Here is a 15498-nt window from a genome sequence, read left to right as displayed (position 1 = left end):
CCAGGACCCTGGGATCATGACCTGAGCTGAAGGCAGAGGTTTAACCCCCTGAGCCACCCAGGTACCCTGAGAAGTGTCCTCTTCTTGATGCCCTTCCCCTTCAGTCCAGGGGACTTGCAGGGTAATCAGCGTGGGTCAGAGCTGTCTGTGTCCTTGCTTAGTGATAAAGTAAAAGAAAGGGTTATGTGTCCCTTCACCTTTAATTTCTTAGGTTTTTTTTCCTCTACCCAATCCTTATAATCAAAGATAATTTATTTTATGCGCTTAGAGTAGTAGTTGTAAAAAAAATATTGTTTAGAAGAATAAAAATGGCTCTGTACTACATGTCAGAGATGTATGATAGCCTTAAAAGAGGATATAAAATGTGACAGTTGAGTAATGGGAAACATTAAAATAACTTCATTCTCTTATGGATATGGGGGGGGTGGATAAATCTTACAGTATGCCTAATGGGAAAACATCTCAGAAATTCAGCATCGATGCAAAGCCCAGAAAATGATTATGTGTATTAGTTAATATTATCTTCCCAACATGATACTTCACACCCAAAAAGTAAGCATTCCAAGTTGGGGAAAGGTACTTGAAAAATGGCTGGCAAGTTTCCTTTGGCTGTCTCCTGATAGAACAGTACAGGGGAGTTTTGCTTTCTGAATCTCTGTGTTTTCCAGTTTTCTGATAATGTCTATGTATTTCTTTTACGTATTTAAATATTTTTAAAGTAAAAAAAAGTTAATACTTATTTTTTAATATCTTAAAATATTTCAAAAAGTCAGTTCGAGACCAACGTGCTCCTTGCTGTCCCTGACACTAACCCAAGAAAAGGGAGCCAAGGCCTTCTGTGCTGCATTTCAAGGGCTGTGGCCTCACACTGGGTTTCTGCCTAAGCCCGTGGTCACTGCTCCGTGGAGGCTGGGGGAAGGTGAGGCCAAGACTACAAAGGAGCTTTGAGCATCACACGGATGTTTACACTTTCAAACAGTGTGTTTGTGTAACTTTGCAACTGAGAAAAGTTATTGATGATTTATATGTTGCCAAAAACAACCTACAGGGCATGTGGTTCCCTGGGGATCAGTTCCTCTCTTGGCAGTAGCCAGGAAATGAGGAGAGGAAAGAAGGTATAAGTCATAAGCTTATCCTTTGCCCCAGTTATGTGGGTATACTAAAAGATCAGATGAGATCCAGAGCCTGGGAGATGCCCTTTTAGGGAATATGCTTCATTAGTCCATTTGCTACCAAACAAAAGCCACCATTAGCAACCTGTACTGTGGAGCAGTGTTTGATGGGCTATCGTGAGGGGCATGGATGAGTCCGTGCTCTGGGTACTCATCCTCACAAGCAGCAAACGTGTACTGAAGCATCTAAGACCCATAAGGCGGGGTGCGGAGGGTGCTACATGAAGGACTTTCATTCATTTAACAAATATTTATCGAGCACCTACTGTGAACACCACAAGCTATTTGCTCTTAGTTTATATTTAGAGGAGGAGAAAGATGGATGCTATAAAAATTCAGTGACTTCAGATGATTATAATGCATTGAAGAGAAAAAATAAACAGGGAGCTCTGCCAGAAGAAGGATGGGCTAGACAGGACACTTTATTATACAGTGTAATCGGGAGACCTGGCATTTGAATGTTGTCTCAAAAGAGAAAGCAGCAGCCATGGGCCCCACCGGCCAGGGCAATGCAGCGTGGCAGACAGGGAAGGCAGCAAGTGCAAGGGTCCTGTGGTGGAGCCTGACTTGGCCTGTTCAACTAGTGAAGAAGGTCAAACAGGGCAACTTTGGAGATAGAAGGATAGGTGTAATAAATATTTATGGGAGAAAGCCCAGATGAAATACTAATGATAAGAGCAGTTAGTGTGCAATATTTATTTTCTTTCTTTTTTTTTAAAGATTTTATTTATTTGACAGACAGAGATCACAAATAAGCAGAGAGGCAGGCAGAGAGAGAGAGGAAGGGAAGCAGGCTCCCTGCCAAGCAGAGAGCCCGATACGGGTCTCGATCCCAGGACCCTGGGATCATGATCTGAGCTGAAGGCAGAGGCTTTAACCCACTGAGCCACCCAGGTGCCCCTGTGTGAAATATTTATTAAAAAACCAGAGAAATGACTTGGTTTCTACTAGCACAGGCTCCTGGTTTGTGAGTTTGAGGGCCTGAGGAGGTCGCTGGGGTAGGTGGTTGCTGAGGAAGGGTTCTCCAAGGAAGGGAGGCTAGGGCCTGGCTGCAAGACATAGGTGCACGTGAGGGAATAAGCCATACAGGGAGATCATGAACGCTCGGGCTTGGGCTATGTTGGGTAAACAGAGAACAGGCTTTTTTGGCTGAAAGCTAGGGCTGGTGAGGTGGGGTGGCCACAGGTACTGTAGATATTGATGGAAAAGCTGCTGTGTATGCAGTGATGCTCTGCCGGTCTTCACACACAGGAAATAGACCCAAGGAGGAAGCAGAAGACAATTAGCCTCAGGTGCTTGTCTTGCAAGTTTATTCTGTGCCCACAGGAAACCCTTACAAACACTGTAGGTGGATGTGAGTATTCCCTCAGAAGATACCAGTAAAAGATAGCAGCGCCTTCTTAGAATTATGGAGGGAGCCCATAGGGTTCTCTTTGTGGCCAGTTTCCGTGGAAACTTACTATGTTTAACACATGCACATGCTTCTGAGTCACACACTGTAAGCACTTAATAAATCCTTGTTTACTAATTTTTTTAAGGTTTTATTAATTTATTTGACAGAGATCACAAGTAGGCAGAAAGGCAGGCAGAGAGAGAGAAGGGGGCAAGCAAGCTCCCTGATGAGTGGGGATCCTGATGTGGGGCTCGATCCTAGTACCCTGAGATCATGACCTGAGCCAAAGGCAGAGGCTTAACTCCCTGAGCCACCAGGCGCCTCCCCTTGTTTACTAATTTTAAATTGCAATTGATTTTCAAATGTTCGCCATCTCTTTAAGAATCGTCAGTGCAAATTAGAAATTTCAAAATCAGATGTGTAGATTTACCCACCTCCCCCCACCCCACCCAAAGGTCTTGGTTAATAGAGGCACAGTTGGTCATAATCCTAGATATTTTTTCTCTCTGCCTTTCTTAGTTCCTGATTCCTTTTCCATGTTCCTTGTTGTGAGGGTTAGAGATTATGTATGTAATGTTTCTAGGTTATAGTGCTTAGTAGTTGCTCAATAAATGGTGGTGGTCATTTCCTGCTCGTGCCTGTTCCTTCTGTAGCAGTCCATACTTGGGTGTTATCACAAACATTAGGAACACTTGTACAACCCTACAATCCAATTGAGCTCCTGAGGACCAGAAAGTTTAAGTGATTTTTCCCACTGAAAAGAAACAAAACAAAACCAACCAACCAACAAACAAAAACAAAAACAACCCAGCCAGGAATGTCAGAATGGACCAGAATTCAGGTCTACTGTCTTCTAGTACCTGTTTCTCTAATCTTGTACCACCCGTCAATTCTATCATAGGAAATATCCCTAGACAACATGGTGGTACCAAACATCAGTTGAAGGGCTCCAGTTCTTACCAGGGAAGCTGCATTGAAGAGCTCGGCCAAAGCACTTCGGGTGTTACCGTTTTGAGAGCCTAAGGATCCATTTGAGCAGAGAGGCAAGGAAACAGGCGTGCTAGTCTCCCCGAACTCCCGGGGTTGCCTAAGGCTTAAGATCCACTGAGGATTTAGAATTGAAGCAGTGTTTTTTTTTTTTTTTTGGTTTTTTGTTTTTTTAAGAGAAATTAATTGACCAATAAATAATTTCCTACAAGGAAGCAGAAGGCCTCTGACTATCAGCTTCCCCTTGCCTGCTGTTGTGGAGCATTAGACATCAGTAGGTTAACAGAGCCATTTCTATGGAAACAAGCTCATTTTTTCCTCTTCGGTTGGAACCCTACTGGTTCACGGTCAAGGTTTCTTTTTTTTTTTTTTTTTTAAAGAAAATCCAGCACATACCATACAAAATACGGGTCTTTTTGCCTTCGTGCAAACAACGCCCATCTAACATCTGAGAATGCCAGCTCTCATTTGTGGATACAGCCATCTGCATTATCCAGGGCTCCGATAAAAACTAAAGGTCGCGTGTCATTTTTAAGTTGCAGCATGCTCTATTCATTACTGTTTCATTTTACAAAATCTGTGAAACCCATGATTTCGAACCACGTTTTCCAAGGGCTATGTTTTTGTCAAGGTGGTTAGCAGCTAACCAGTGATGCTCTTTCCAAGCAGAAGGCTGCATCTCACAGAGATGTTGTTTCAAAAACAGCAGTTTACTGGAAAGCAGAGAGCTGTCATTTTCAAATAATGGTTTCTGGCACCCAAGTAAGTCAGGGAAGCTGTGTTGTGTCTTACTCTCCACCTACACAGCATAGATGGCTCCCATGCTGATTTGAGGGATTTCAGATGCAATCTTGTCTTTCTCTCATTTGGTAAGTGGCAACGTCCCAGCAAAACCACATGGTTTCCTGAGTAGAGTTTAAGTCGATACGTTGCTCCCTTGGTTCATGTCCTTCCCCAATGACCCCATAACATTTTTGTTTGGTACAACTTCTGCACCAGATCTCACTCCCATTAGCTCTCTCCGTAGCTACAAAGACCATAAAAACTGCTGTTATGTTTGTGAAATGGCCAAACAGATACCACAGTCCCCAGATTAGGATCAGTCTGCTGCATCTAAAAATGGAAATTGAGAAGGGCTGGAAGAACATTTTTCCCTGATGGGGGCTTGCTTTAGAAACACCCATCTCTCTAATGTTCCGACATAACCCAAGCCTTGGTTTCCTCCAGATAGGGATGCAGTACTTACGTCCCTGGGGTTGTGAGGATGAAATAGGGACTTGGCCCAGGGCCTGGCACATGGCAAACCCTTGGTTTACAAGCTAATACTCATTTTTAGTATGAGTTCCTGGTCCTCTGGTAAAAGAACAAAGCTTTTGGCCTGTAAAACCAAATTTCCAGAAATGAGAAGCATTGGAAGATGGGGAGGGGAGAGAGGAGGCGGGGAAGGGGTTTGGAAGGTTCCTGTTTTGTTTTATTTACAAATCCATCCTTAGCCAGCATTGTGCAGTCTCGTTCTCTGCATTCTGGGTGCTCAGGAACCCCCTGCGACTCCTCTTCTCCCTTCCCTGGGGCTCCCCTCCCCTCCCCTCCTCTCCCCTATTCAAATACTAACCAGTGCCCCCTGGAGTCCAACATTATTTCTCATACATACCTACTATCCCCAAACGCTTCCACGCTGAAGTCTGTGTGGACATCCGTTATCCTACCCTTTTCCTGACAATCCCCTCCCCATTCTCATGTCCTTTTTATTTGCCACCATACGCCTACTCTATAGCCTCCATATGCCTACTCAAAAATGAGCAAAGGCAAGTGAGGAAACCAGGACATTATGACACCCAAAAGACATCTTTGTCATGGCTCCGATTGTTGAAACACGTAAGATTGGGAAAGAGTGAGCCCGTGGGGCAGAAATTCCAACCCTGACACTCTGGGGCTTGAAAGTGTTGAAGGAGAAGCAACAAGCTTCCCAAATAAATCCTCTATTGATTTAAAATTTCCCCAGTGGTGGGAGAACCAAAAAGAAATTAGTGTTTGCTGATTAGTAGAGATGGAAATGTGCTATTTTGGTATTTTCAGGTCAAAGTGGCCAACTGGTAATACGAGGAGCTATCTCACAAAAAAGTACCGTGAAACGAGGCAGTCTGTTTTTACAATTATTATTCCACTCACGCCGCAGCCACAACTCAGAAATTCACTTGTGTTCTGACTGCGAAAGCCCTTCCCTGGACCCTTCATATATATACTCTCATCAATTTGGTGATGGTGGTTCTTACTTGCTACAGAATGAATTAGGGTAGGGATCCAAAAAACAAAATCAACAACAAAAAATGAGTTTGGCAAAATGACCAAACTGAACTTATGCTGAGCTATAAGCCATTAACAAAAACATTTACCCAGGTGACTAACTGTAGAGGCTCTGAAGAACTACAAATTGAAATTGTTAGGAAATGGTCCTCTAATTCAAACCCAGCCAATAACCGATCGCCAACAATACGGCTAACTGACAATTGAGAATAATGAAGATATCATCAAATAACTGGGAGACTGTAAACCTCTGATTTGACTGTAAACCTAGAATTGTTTGTTTTATTGCCAGTGTCATCTTAACCTGTAAATATATAAAACAAGTAAATCAAGCCCCCTTACCACCAACTGCAGATATCAAAACACAGTTCTAAGGAACACACAGTTGTAATTAAAATGAAAGGCCAGAACGAAGACTGGATGCCGTGCTTAAAAAACACCATTAGAACCTGAAAAGAATGGCATCCTCCCCAATTAACCTATACTGTCTAAGGCAAAGGTCTCATTATCAAAACATTTATTTATCTTGGTGCCACAGAAATAAGGAGTTGTGTGTTAACTCCCAAGCCTAAATGACAAGAAAATGTATGGTTTCTTAACAGAAGAGTTCCTCCTGAAAGAAATGAGAATGCTGGATGTATTTTTAGAAGAAGAAAACTCATCTAATGGTTATTATTCTATAACAAGCCCTATCTCTCATGTTCAGGGGGTGGAGGGAGGAGGGGTGCTTCTCTTATCAGTGAAAAGAGTAAAATGCCTTCTGTATGATTCTCAGGCTTGGAATTCAGGTGGGATAATTAGGACATTCTTCCGGAGTCCTACCAATCTCTCTCACACAAGCTCTGTAATTGTTCTAGGAGCTTCGGTTGTTTGTATTCTTTTTGCTTACTGGCAGATATGACCCAGCATAATCTCACTCCACCAGCACATTGCAAGAGATTGTGCTCTCTTTTAAATAAGCAGGGACTAAATATCCATAAAGCACAATAATGCTAATGAGAATTACGAGCACTTAACACTTATTCATTCCTGGGAAGGTAATAGGGATCCCAAGACATAATATAAAAGCCAGTTTCCTTGAACCTTTCCTGGTGGAGTACTTTCTCTGAGCAGATTTTTCATGCATGGATCTATGACTGTTTTTTTTTTTTTCAGTGTCCTTTCTGATGGAGGGGCTGGGAGCAGTACAATTCACTGTTGTCTGGCACTCCACAGGGCATTAGAGTTTCTGCCTCCGCTCTCTAAATGCCATTAGCACCCTGATGACTGTCATAACCCAGGCCACCCCCACACATTTCCAAATGCTTCCTAAGGGGTTGCACTTCCCTTGATTGAGAACCATTGCCAGTGGGTTTAGTGTGGGGCTTGGAAAATAGATTGAATCCCATTTGGAATTTCCAGAGGGTAGATTGTTCGAATTTTGAGAAGAGATCTTGGCTGTGGAATCTGAAAGAATTAATCTGTGGAATTCTAGCTCTCCGATTCAAATCCAGAGATGTGCAGTCACCAATTTCAGTACTTGGGAGGGGCTATCAACTGCTATTCGGAAGAGGGTCACACCAGCACTACCAACCTTTGATCATCACCCCAGCTGATTCCCAGAGGTGTTTTGAGGTTCCAGAAGTGAGCTCAGGACTTCAGAGTCTCCCCAAGAGAGGCAGACACTGGTTCTATTTCCCTCTGCCCCACTAATTTCTAGAAGAGTTAGAGTCCACAGATGGGTGCATCTTTGAGGTGGGCCTCTGATGGTTCTGGGGCCAGGCTGGACCCCCACAAAGGTGAACTATGGTGTATCATAAGGCAATCCAAAGACTAGCTGATGGGAGTGAGCAGGGAGCGGTCTATAGGAATTAATCACTCTCTCTTTTTAATGAAAAGTTTTTTGTTGTTTGTTTTTAAAAGGGGTGTACACACACCTGTGTTTTCAAGCTTTGTCCACATGATCATTTCAGCAGAATTTTACTTTTTCTTTTAGCTATTTCAGTGGTTGCTATATTCAAACCATTTCCTTCCCTCTTAAAATAATGTCTGCCCGATTTCAGCCATATGTAGAATGAAACAGGAACCTTAGTAAAGGGTATCTGATATGCATCTGTGCTTCTGCCTAAGCACCTAACAGGACTCTGTCAACAACTTCTCTTGGCCCATGTGCTCACAGGATGCAACACCCTTTTCTCAACAACACTTCTCACCGCATGCAATCGCTGTCAGCTTGGGTAGGGACAGAAGACAAAAGTTTTTGTCTCCCGCATTAGGAATCTGTGATGTAGCACTACACTTGTCTACATGAACAAGGAACAATCTGGAAAGGATACTAAGGAAACAATTCCATTTGACAGTAGTGTCAAAAATAATAAAATATGTAGGGACTTAGAATAGAATTAACTTGGGACTAGAGAGCCCAGAAATAAATCCTCACATATACAGTTAAATGATTTTCAAGAAGGGTGACAAGACCATTCAACTTTTAAAAGACAATCTTTTCGACAAATGGTGCTGGGAAAACTAGTATCCACGTGTAAAAGAATGAACTTGAACCCTTACCCAACACCATATACAAAAATTAACTCCAGGTGCATCAAAGACCTAAAGGTAAGAGCTAAACCTCTATAACTCTCCGAAGGAGAACATAGAGCAGAAACTTCACAACATTGGATTTCCTGGATATGACACCAGAGGCACAGGCAACAAAAGAAATTTGGACTTTATGAAAATTAAAAACTCTTGTGCCACAAAGCACACTATTAACAAAGTGAAAAGGCAATCTATGGAATGAAGGAAAATGTATCTAAACCCCATATATCTGAGAAGAGGTTAATATCCAGAATATATAGAGAGCTAAAACTCAACAACCAAAAAAAACCTGATTCAAAAATAGGCAAAGGTGGGGGCGCCTGGCTGGCCTGGTTGGTGGAGTGTGCTGCTCTTGATCTCAGGGTTGTGAGTTTCAGCCCTACCTTGGGTGTGGAGATCATGTAAAAATAATAAAAAAATTTTTTTAATGGGCAAAGGATTTGAACAGGTATTTCTCCAAAGGACATAAGCAAATGGTCAATAAGTACTTGAAAAGATGCTTGACATCACTGATCATTAGGGAATGCAAATGAGAACCACAAGGAGATACCACCTCACACCCATTAAGATGACCATGATCAAAAAAACAAAAATGGAAAATAGCGTTGGGAAGATGAGAAATTGGATCCATGTGCACTTTTGGTGGGAATGTAAAATGGCATAGCTGCTACAAAAATCAGGATGGCTATTCCTCAAAAAGTTAAAAATAGATTTACCATATGACCCAGCAATTCCACTTCTAGGTATATAACCAAAAGAATTGAAAGTAGGGTCTTGAAGAGATATTTGTACATCCTTGTCCATAAGAGTATTATTTACAGTAGCTAAAATGTGGAAGCAATGGAAGTGTTTTCAACAGATGAATGGATAAGCAAAATGTGGTATAGACATGTAGTGAACTATTACTCAGCCTTAAAAAGGAAGGAGATTCTGACACATGCTACGACAGATGTAAACCTTGAAGACATTATGCTCTGTGAAATAAGCCAGTCATGAAAAGATAAATACTGTATGATTCTACTTCTACGAGATACCTAGAGTAGCCAAAATCATAGAAACAGAAAACAGAAGGTGGTTTCTGGGGCTGAGGGAAGGAAAGAATGCGATTTCCATTTATTGGGTACAGAGTTTCTGTTTTATAAGATGAAAAGCATTCTGAGCGTGTCCGTGTGTGTGATGCATTGTCCAAGTACCTCAGGCTTAGAAGACCAGACTAACTTTTCTTATCTACCATAGCCACTTTTTAGGAAAATACATATTTCTTGGGAACACTGGTCTAGGAACCTATAGCGCTTTCAGTCTTCAGGAGAAGGATTTTATGGGAAAGCAGCTGGAGGTGAAAAAGAAGAAAATGCACAAAGTGATTCTAATAGCTTGAGGCGCCTGGGTGGCACAGCTGGTTAGGTGTTCTACTCTTGATTTTTGGCTCAGATCGTGATCTCAGGGTCCTGGGACTGACCCTTGAGTCAGGCTCTGTGCTCAGCCTGGAGTCTGCTTGAGCTTGTCCTCTCCCTCTGCCCCTCCTGCTCACACTTGCATTCTCTCTCTCTCTTTCTCTCTCTCTCGCCTTCTTTCTCAAATAAATAAATATTTTTAAAAATAAATAAATGTGACACTTGACTTTTTAAAATTTAAATTCAATTAACATACAATGTATTATTAGTTTCAGAGGTAGAGGTCGGCAATTCATCAGTCTTAAATAGTACCAAGTGCTCATTATATCACATGCCCTCCTTAATGTCCGTCACCCAGTTACCCCATATCTCCAGCCCCTTACTTCCAGCAGCCCTCAGTTTGTTTCCTATGATTTAGAGTCTCTTATGGTTTGTCTCCCTCTCTGGTTTCATCTTGTTTTATTTTTCCCTCTATTCCCCTATTTTTCCTCTCCCCCTATGCTCTGTTTTGTTTCCTAAATTCCACATATGAGTGAGATAATATAACTGTCCTTTCTGATTGACTTATTTCACTTAGCATATAGCCCTCTAGTTCCATTCACATCATTGCAAATGGCAAGATTTCATTTTTTGATGGCTGAATAGTATTCCTGTGTGTGTGTGTATACCACATCTTCTTTATCCATTCATCTGTCAATAGACGTGTGGGCTCCTTCCATAGTTTAGCTAATGTGGACATTGCTGCTATAAACATTGGGGTGCACGTGCCCCTTAAGAGCACCACATTTGCATCTTTGGGGTAAATCCCTAGTAGGAAACACTAGATTCTTTGGGGTCATATAGTAAAACTAGAACACTGAGGATGTATCTTCCTAAAACTAAAACCAAAGTCTGTGTTTACTTTTTCTATTAAGTCCATTTAGTTTTCAGAGGTTTTCTCTCCCCAACATTTCTAGACTTACATCCTACCCCTTCTCTCTTCTTTTTCTATCTCAGCCCCCAACTCCCCACTTCTCTCTTCTGCCATGCAGAGGTCTTTTTCCATAGTAGGTAGAATGAAGTCCCCCCAAAGTGTCCATGTCTCCATTCCTGGAATGTATGACTATGCTATGTTAATGGCAAAGGGCAATTAAGGATGCAGATGGAATTAAGGATGCTAGTCAAGCTGGCCTAAAGATAGGGAGGTTGCCCTGGGTTATCTGGGGTAGGGGGCAGTAGAGTTGCCAGGTTCTTAAAAGTGGAGGAAGGGAGAGAGCAGAGTCAGAAGGGGATGTGACTATGGAAGAGGTCAGAGTGATATGATGTAAGAATAACTCAACTCACCTTTGCTGGCTTTGAAAATGAGGAATAGGACCAAGAGCCAAAGAATGTCTGTAGCCCCTAGAAGCTAGGGAGAGGCAAGGAAGTAGATTTTCCCTTACAGACTCCAAAAGGAATACTGCTCTGCTGATACCTTGATTTTTAGCCCAGTGAGACCTATTTCAAACTTCTGACCTCCAGAACTGCAAGATAAGAAATTCCTATTGTTTAAGCTCCTACATTTGTAGTAATATGATATGGTAGCAATAGAAAACTCATACACTTTCTATCTTAGTCTCCTAAGACAAAAAGCCATAACTTTCCCAGGAAACATGAATAGGCATTAGAACATAGAATTTCCTAGATACTCAAATGAAAATACTGGGTCATTTACTCAGGTGATGGTAAATCTATTGTCCAATGGCAGAAATACTCTTAATAATGGTGGTGTAAACAAAGTGGGTACTTATTTCTCTTCACATAGATGATAGCCAGTTCGCAGCTGGCATGGTGGCCCTACAGTGCCAGTATGTGCCCAGATCCTTCCTGCTTACCCCAGAGTATAAACCTAAAGGTTCAAGGTGAAACTCTGTGGTCAACAAGACCATCTTTCAGGCCAGTATCAGGAGGAGGGGGAGGCAAAGAGCACACCCTTCTCCTTTCAAGGGCACTTCTACTTATTACTCATTGGCCAAAAGTTGGTCGTCTAAGTTTACTGACCAGCAAAGGAGGCTGAAGAATGTATATTTCAGTAAAGTATGCCCAGCTAAAATTCAGGGTTCTCATGGGCTCTATGAAAAAGAAAAGCAAATTGTTATTACCAATAAAGAAGAGGAGAAGTGGTATTTGGAGGCAAGCTATGGTTTCTGACACAGGTTACTGTGTAATCTGATTTAGATTCAAGGGCAGATGAAGAGCTAGCCAGACTCCCACATCTCCCTCAGGCCCAATGAGGATTTGGCAATTCTGTGATAATCTATATTCTAGTGTGGTAAATTCTAGTTTGGAAGGAATGTTAGCTTCACAAAACAGTGTCCAGGGTCTTGTAGATCACGACTACTTCCAACTTTGGATGAATGAAAAGAGTTAGGCTATGCTTCCTGGTAAATCAAGATTCCATCTTGGTCCTGTGACGTTTTGCACGGGTGTTAGATTTTTGTTCGATCTGGGGACATATAATTTCCTTGTGGGGCTGAGATGATTGGGTTCCTAATTATGCTGATGAAATCATAGTTGTTAAAGCCTCTTGTTGTTGTTGCTGTTGTTTTTTGGTTTGGTTTTACATAAAGATCCCTCCGCTGATCTTCAAGCACATGGAAGTAGAGCTCAGAGATCTTTGTGGCTTCAAAATCCCTCAGTCTTCCTTTCCATTTTATTGTCTCTGATGCCTTTGAAAATAACTGGAGGGAACAGTTAATTATCTTTCAATTATACTGTAAATGTTATGCTTTTGGGGTGGCTGATTTTGCAGTTTTCTTTATAAAATAACACTATGAAGGGACCTCTTTGTTTACAAAGACATATATAATTTCTTCTTTTGCCTTGAAGATCAAGATACAAATATATAAGAACCAAAGAAGGTAATTTACATATTTATGCTCTTTTGGTAATTAAAAATTGTTTTTTGATTTTACTGAATACGTAACAGTCTTGTATTGAATTTTTTAAAGATTTTTTATTTATTTATTTGACAGACAGAGATGACAAGTAGGCAGAGAGGCAGGCAGAGAGAGAGGAGGAAGCAGGTTCCCTGCTGAGCAGAGAGCCCGATGTGGGGCTCGATCCCAAGACCCTGAGATCATGACCTGAGCTGAAGGCAGAGGCTTTAACCCACTGAGCCACCCAGGTGCCCCACTTGTATTGAATTTACCACGGATTATATTTCATTTCCCAGGTTTTCTATGTGTCCTCTTTCCTTCTTGAGATGGTTGCCTGATTTTACTTTACCTCTGGATAAAAATATTCCCCAAAGCTAGCAGAAGTCACACTTTTTAATATGTCTTCAGAACAGGATTCAACTGTTGACTGAAGCAAGGCTTGAATGCCTCTCATTTCTTGGGTCATGCACTCCAGCTAAATTGCTGCTCTCAGACATTGCTTCACTGCGGGGTGTCGGTGACCTCAAAGAGCACATTTATACAGACCCAAAATAGCATATGACACCTTGACATGGAGTGAGACCTGATCAGAAAGTGGAGGAAATGGGCCCCCAAAATAAAATAGGGTACTTTCCGTGATGAACAACAACAGAAATTGAGACGGTGGGTCAAGAAAGAATTAGAAGAGAAATGAAATTGGGATAGGATTTGAAGCGGGTAGGGGAAAGGATGGGGAGGAGATCTGGCAATCCCAGAGGCAAAGAAACCATCTCATAGTTTACATAAGTACAGAATGCCACTCTCTGAACATTTGTGTCCCATATCCATATTTATAAAAGTAATAAGTCCATTATACTGAATACAGAATTCTGCTGGTGAACCCATTGATGTCGTTAACAAGTTAGACATGGCAGGACGCCTGGGTGGCTCAGTTGGTTAAGCAGCTGCCTTCGGCTCAGGTCATGATCCCAGCATCCTGGATCGAATCCCACATCGGGCTCCTTGCTCGGTAGGGAGCCTGCTTCTCCCTCTGCCTCTGCCTGCCATTCTGTCTGCCTGTGCTCAGTCTCTCTCCCTCTCTCTCTGACAAATAAATAAAATCTTAAAAAAAAAAAAAAAACAAGTTAGACATGGCAATCCTTCCCCCTTGACATTGCAGATGAAGAACTGTGAGTGAAGTAAATAGTTGTGTCTAGCCATATTTCAAATAGAATAGAGAGAAAAGGCTATATTTTTTTTAAAATGCTGGATAAACAACACTGAAAAAACAGACATCCTATGCAGCGTCTCTGCAGTGTGATAGACTGAAGTGGCTACAGTTAGCTAGAAAGTTAGTGTTGGAACCCACCAGCAGAACATTGTAAGCTTGGTATCTTTAGTCCTAAGGGATTACTTTACCATTCCTCTCTGCTTGCCTTTCATTCTTCATCCTCTGAGGGCACTTAAACAGAGTATCTGACCATAGTAGTACCTGAAAAATAACAACACTTATAACGCCTGCTGTCACCCTTACCATTTTGAGCTCAGTTCATACATTAAGATAATTTTAATGACTTTCTTCCTTAATTCAGCAGTGCATCTTATTCTAACTGATTTGGTAAACAATCTTCATTGTTTTTCCCTGAAGAATGGGTAGAAGTGCAGAGGGGTGTGTGTGTGTGTGTGTGTGTGTGTGTGTGTGTGTGTTGGGGTGGGGTGGGAGGATCTGGAAAACCACAAGCACATGTCATCTCCTGGTCTGCCTGCAGTCAGACTTGGCACTGGACTGGGGATGGAGAGGACTGGGAGAGCCAGGCCTCACCACAGCCACTCTTTTGAAGTTCCCCCATGATGATGAACCTGTACATTTGGCAGCTCCTGAGTGCCCTGATGCATTCTTCCCTCCTGTGTTCTTTCCTAGTGTATCTGAAAAACCCACCCAGCATTCCAATGGCTAGCAACAATACCGCCAGCATAGCACAAGCCAGGAAGCTGGTAGAACAGCTGAAGATGGAAGCCAACATCGACAGGATAAAGGTAAGGACCACATCACCCACACAGACCCTCCAGCCTTCATTATAAGGAGCATGGTTTGCAGGCCTCTGTCCCTTGACTCCCCTTCTATGGAGAGTGATGAAAGCAATGAGAGCAAGAGAGAAACTTAATAATTAGGCAAAAAGCTCATTTTTCTAATGTGCTTTATCTTCTCCAAATTTCTCCAGAATAAAATGACAGCATAAATGAAAACTGGTTCTCCACGTAGAATTCAAAACAGAGTAATAACAGCAGAAGAGACAAACAAAAAACAAGATCATGGTTGAATTCTAGCCAAGGAAATCGGAGAAAACACAAAACTTACCAGCTGACCTCCCTGATTCTGTAGAGACTGTCTTTTCATTTGGGTTTTAGCTTTTCTGTCTTGGTTTAGGTTCTAAGTTTAATTGTCTGTCTGTCATGATTAATCTTTCTCTTCACCACTGTAGGTTGTATTTAATAACTTATTGGATTTTTCTTCCTTCAAAACACAAAAATTACACATGGTCTCCCTAAGAAGTCAAACAACATAGTGGGCTAATGAAAGTATTTTATCAAATGGAACTCAGAAACATATCTCATTTTTTAAAAAATAAAGCTAGAACATTCATCCAAATGCCGAAATTCTTTTTAAAACTAGAATATTTTTCTTATTTCCTCCATACCAGAGTTAGCAACCTGAACAACCCACCCAACCTTGGAAGTATGCTTCTAGAGCAAAGGTCAAAAAATTAAGGCTCATGAACCAGATCAAGGTATTATTA

General features: G+C 41.8%; 1 protein-coding gene across 2 annotated transcripts in view; it reads left to right on the top strand.

Annotated features, from left to right (window-relative positions):
- GNG2 (G protein subunit gamma 2) overlaps positions 1-15498 on the top strand; it is a 112634-nt gene that overhangs the window by 74028 nt on the left and 23108 nt on the right. For both annotated transcript variants that reach the window (XM_044229828.1, XM_044229827.1), the window contains one exon: positions 14622-14737. In XM_044229828.1, the coding sequence (XP_044085763.1) occupies positions 14651-14737 (87 nt within the window). In that variant the 5' untranslated portion in view covers positions 14622-14650. The remainder of the gene's footprint in view (positions 1-14621; positions 14738-15498) is intronic.

This window comes from Neovison vison, chromosome 13, assembly GCF_020171115.1.
Source record: "Neovison vison isolate M4711 chromosome 13, ASM_NN_V1, whole genome shotgun sequence".
Lineage (NCBI taxonomy): Eukaryota > Metazoa > Chordata > Mammalia > Carnivora > Mustelidae > Neogale > Neogale vison.
Note: the sequence above shows the minus strand (reverse complement) of the source record. Positions and strands in the feature narration are given on the sequence as shown.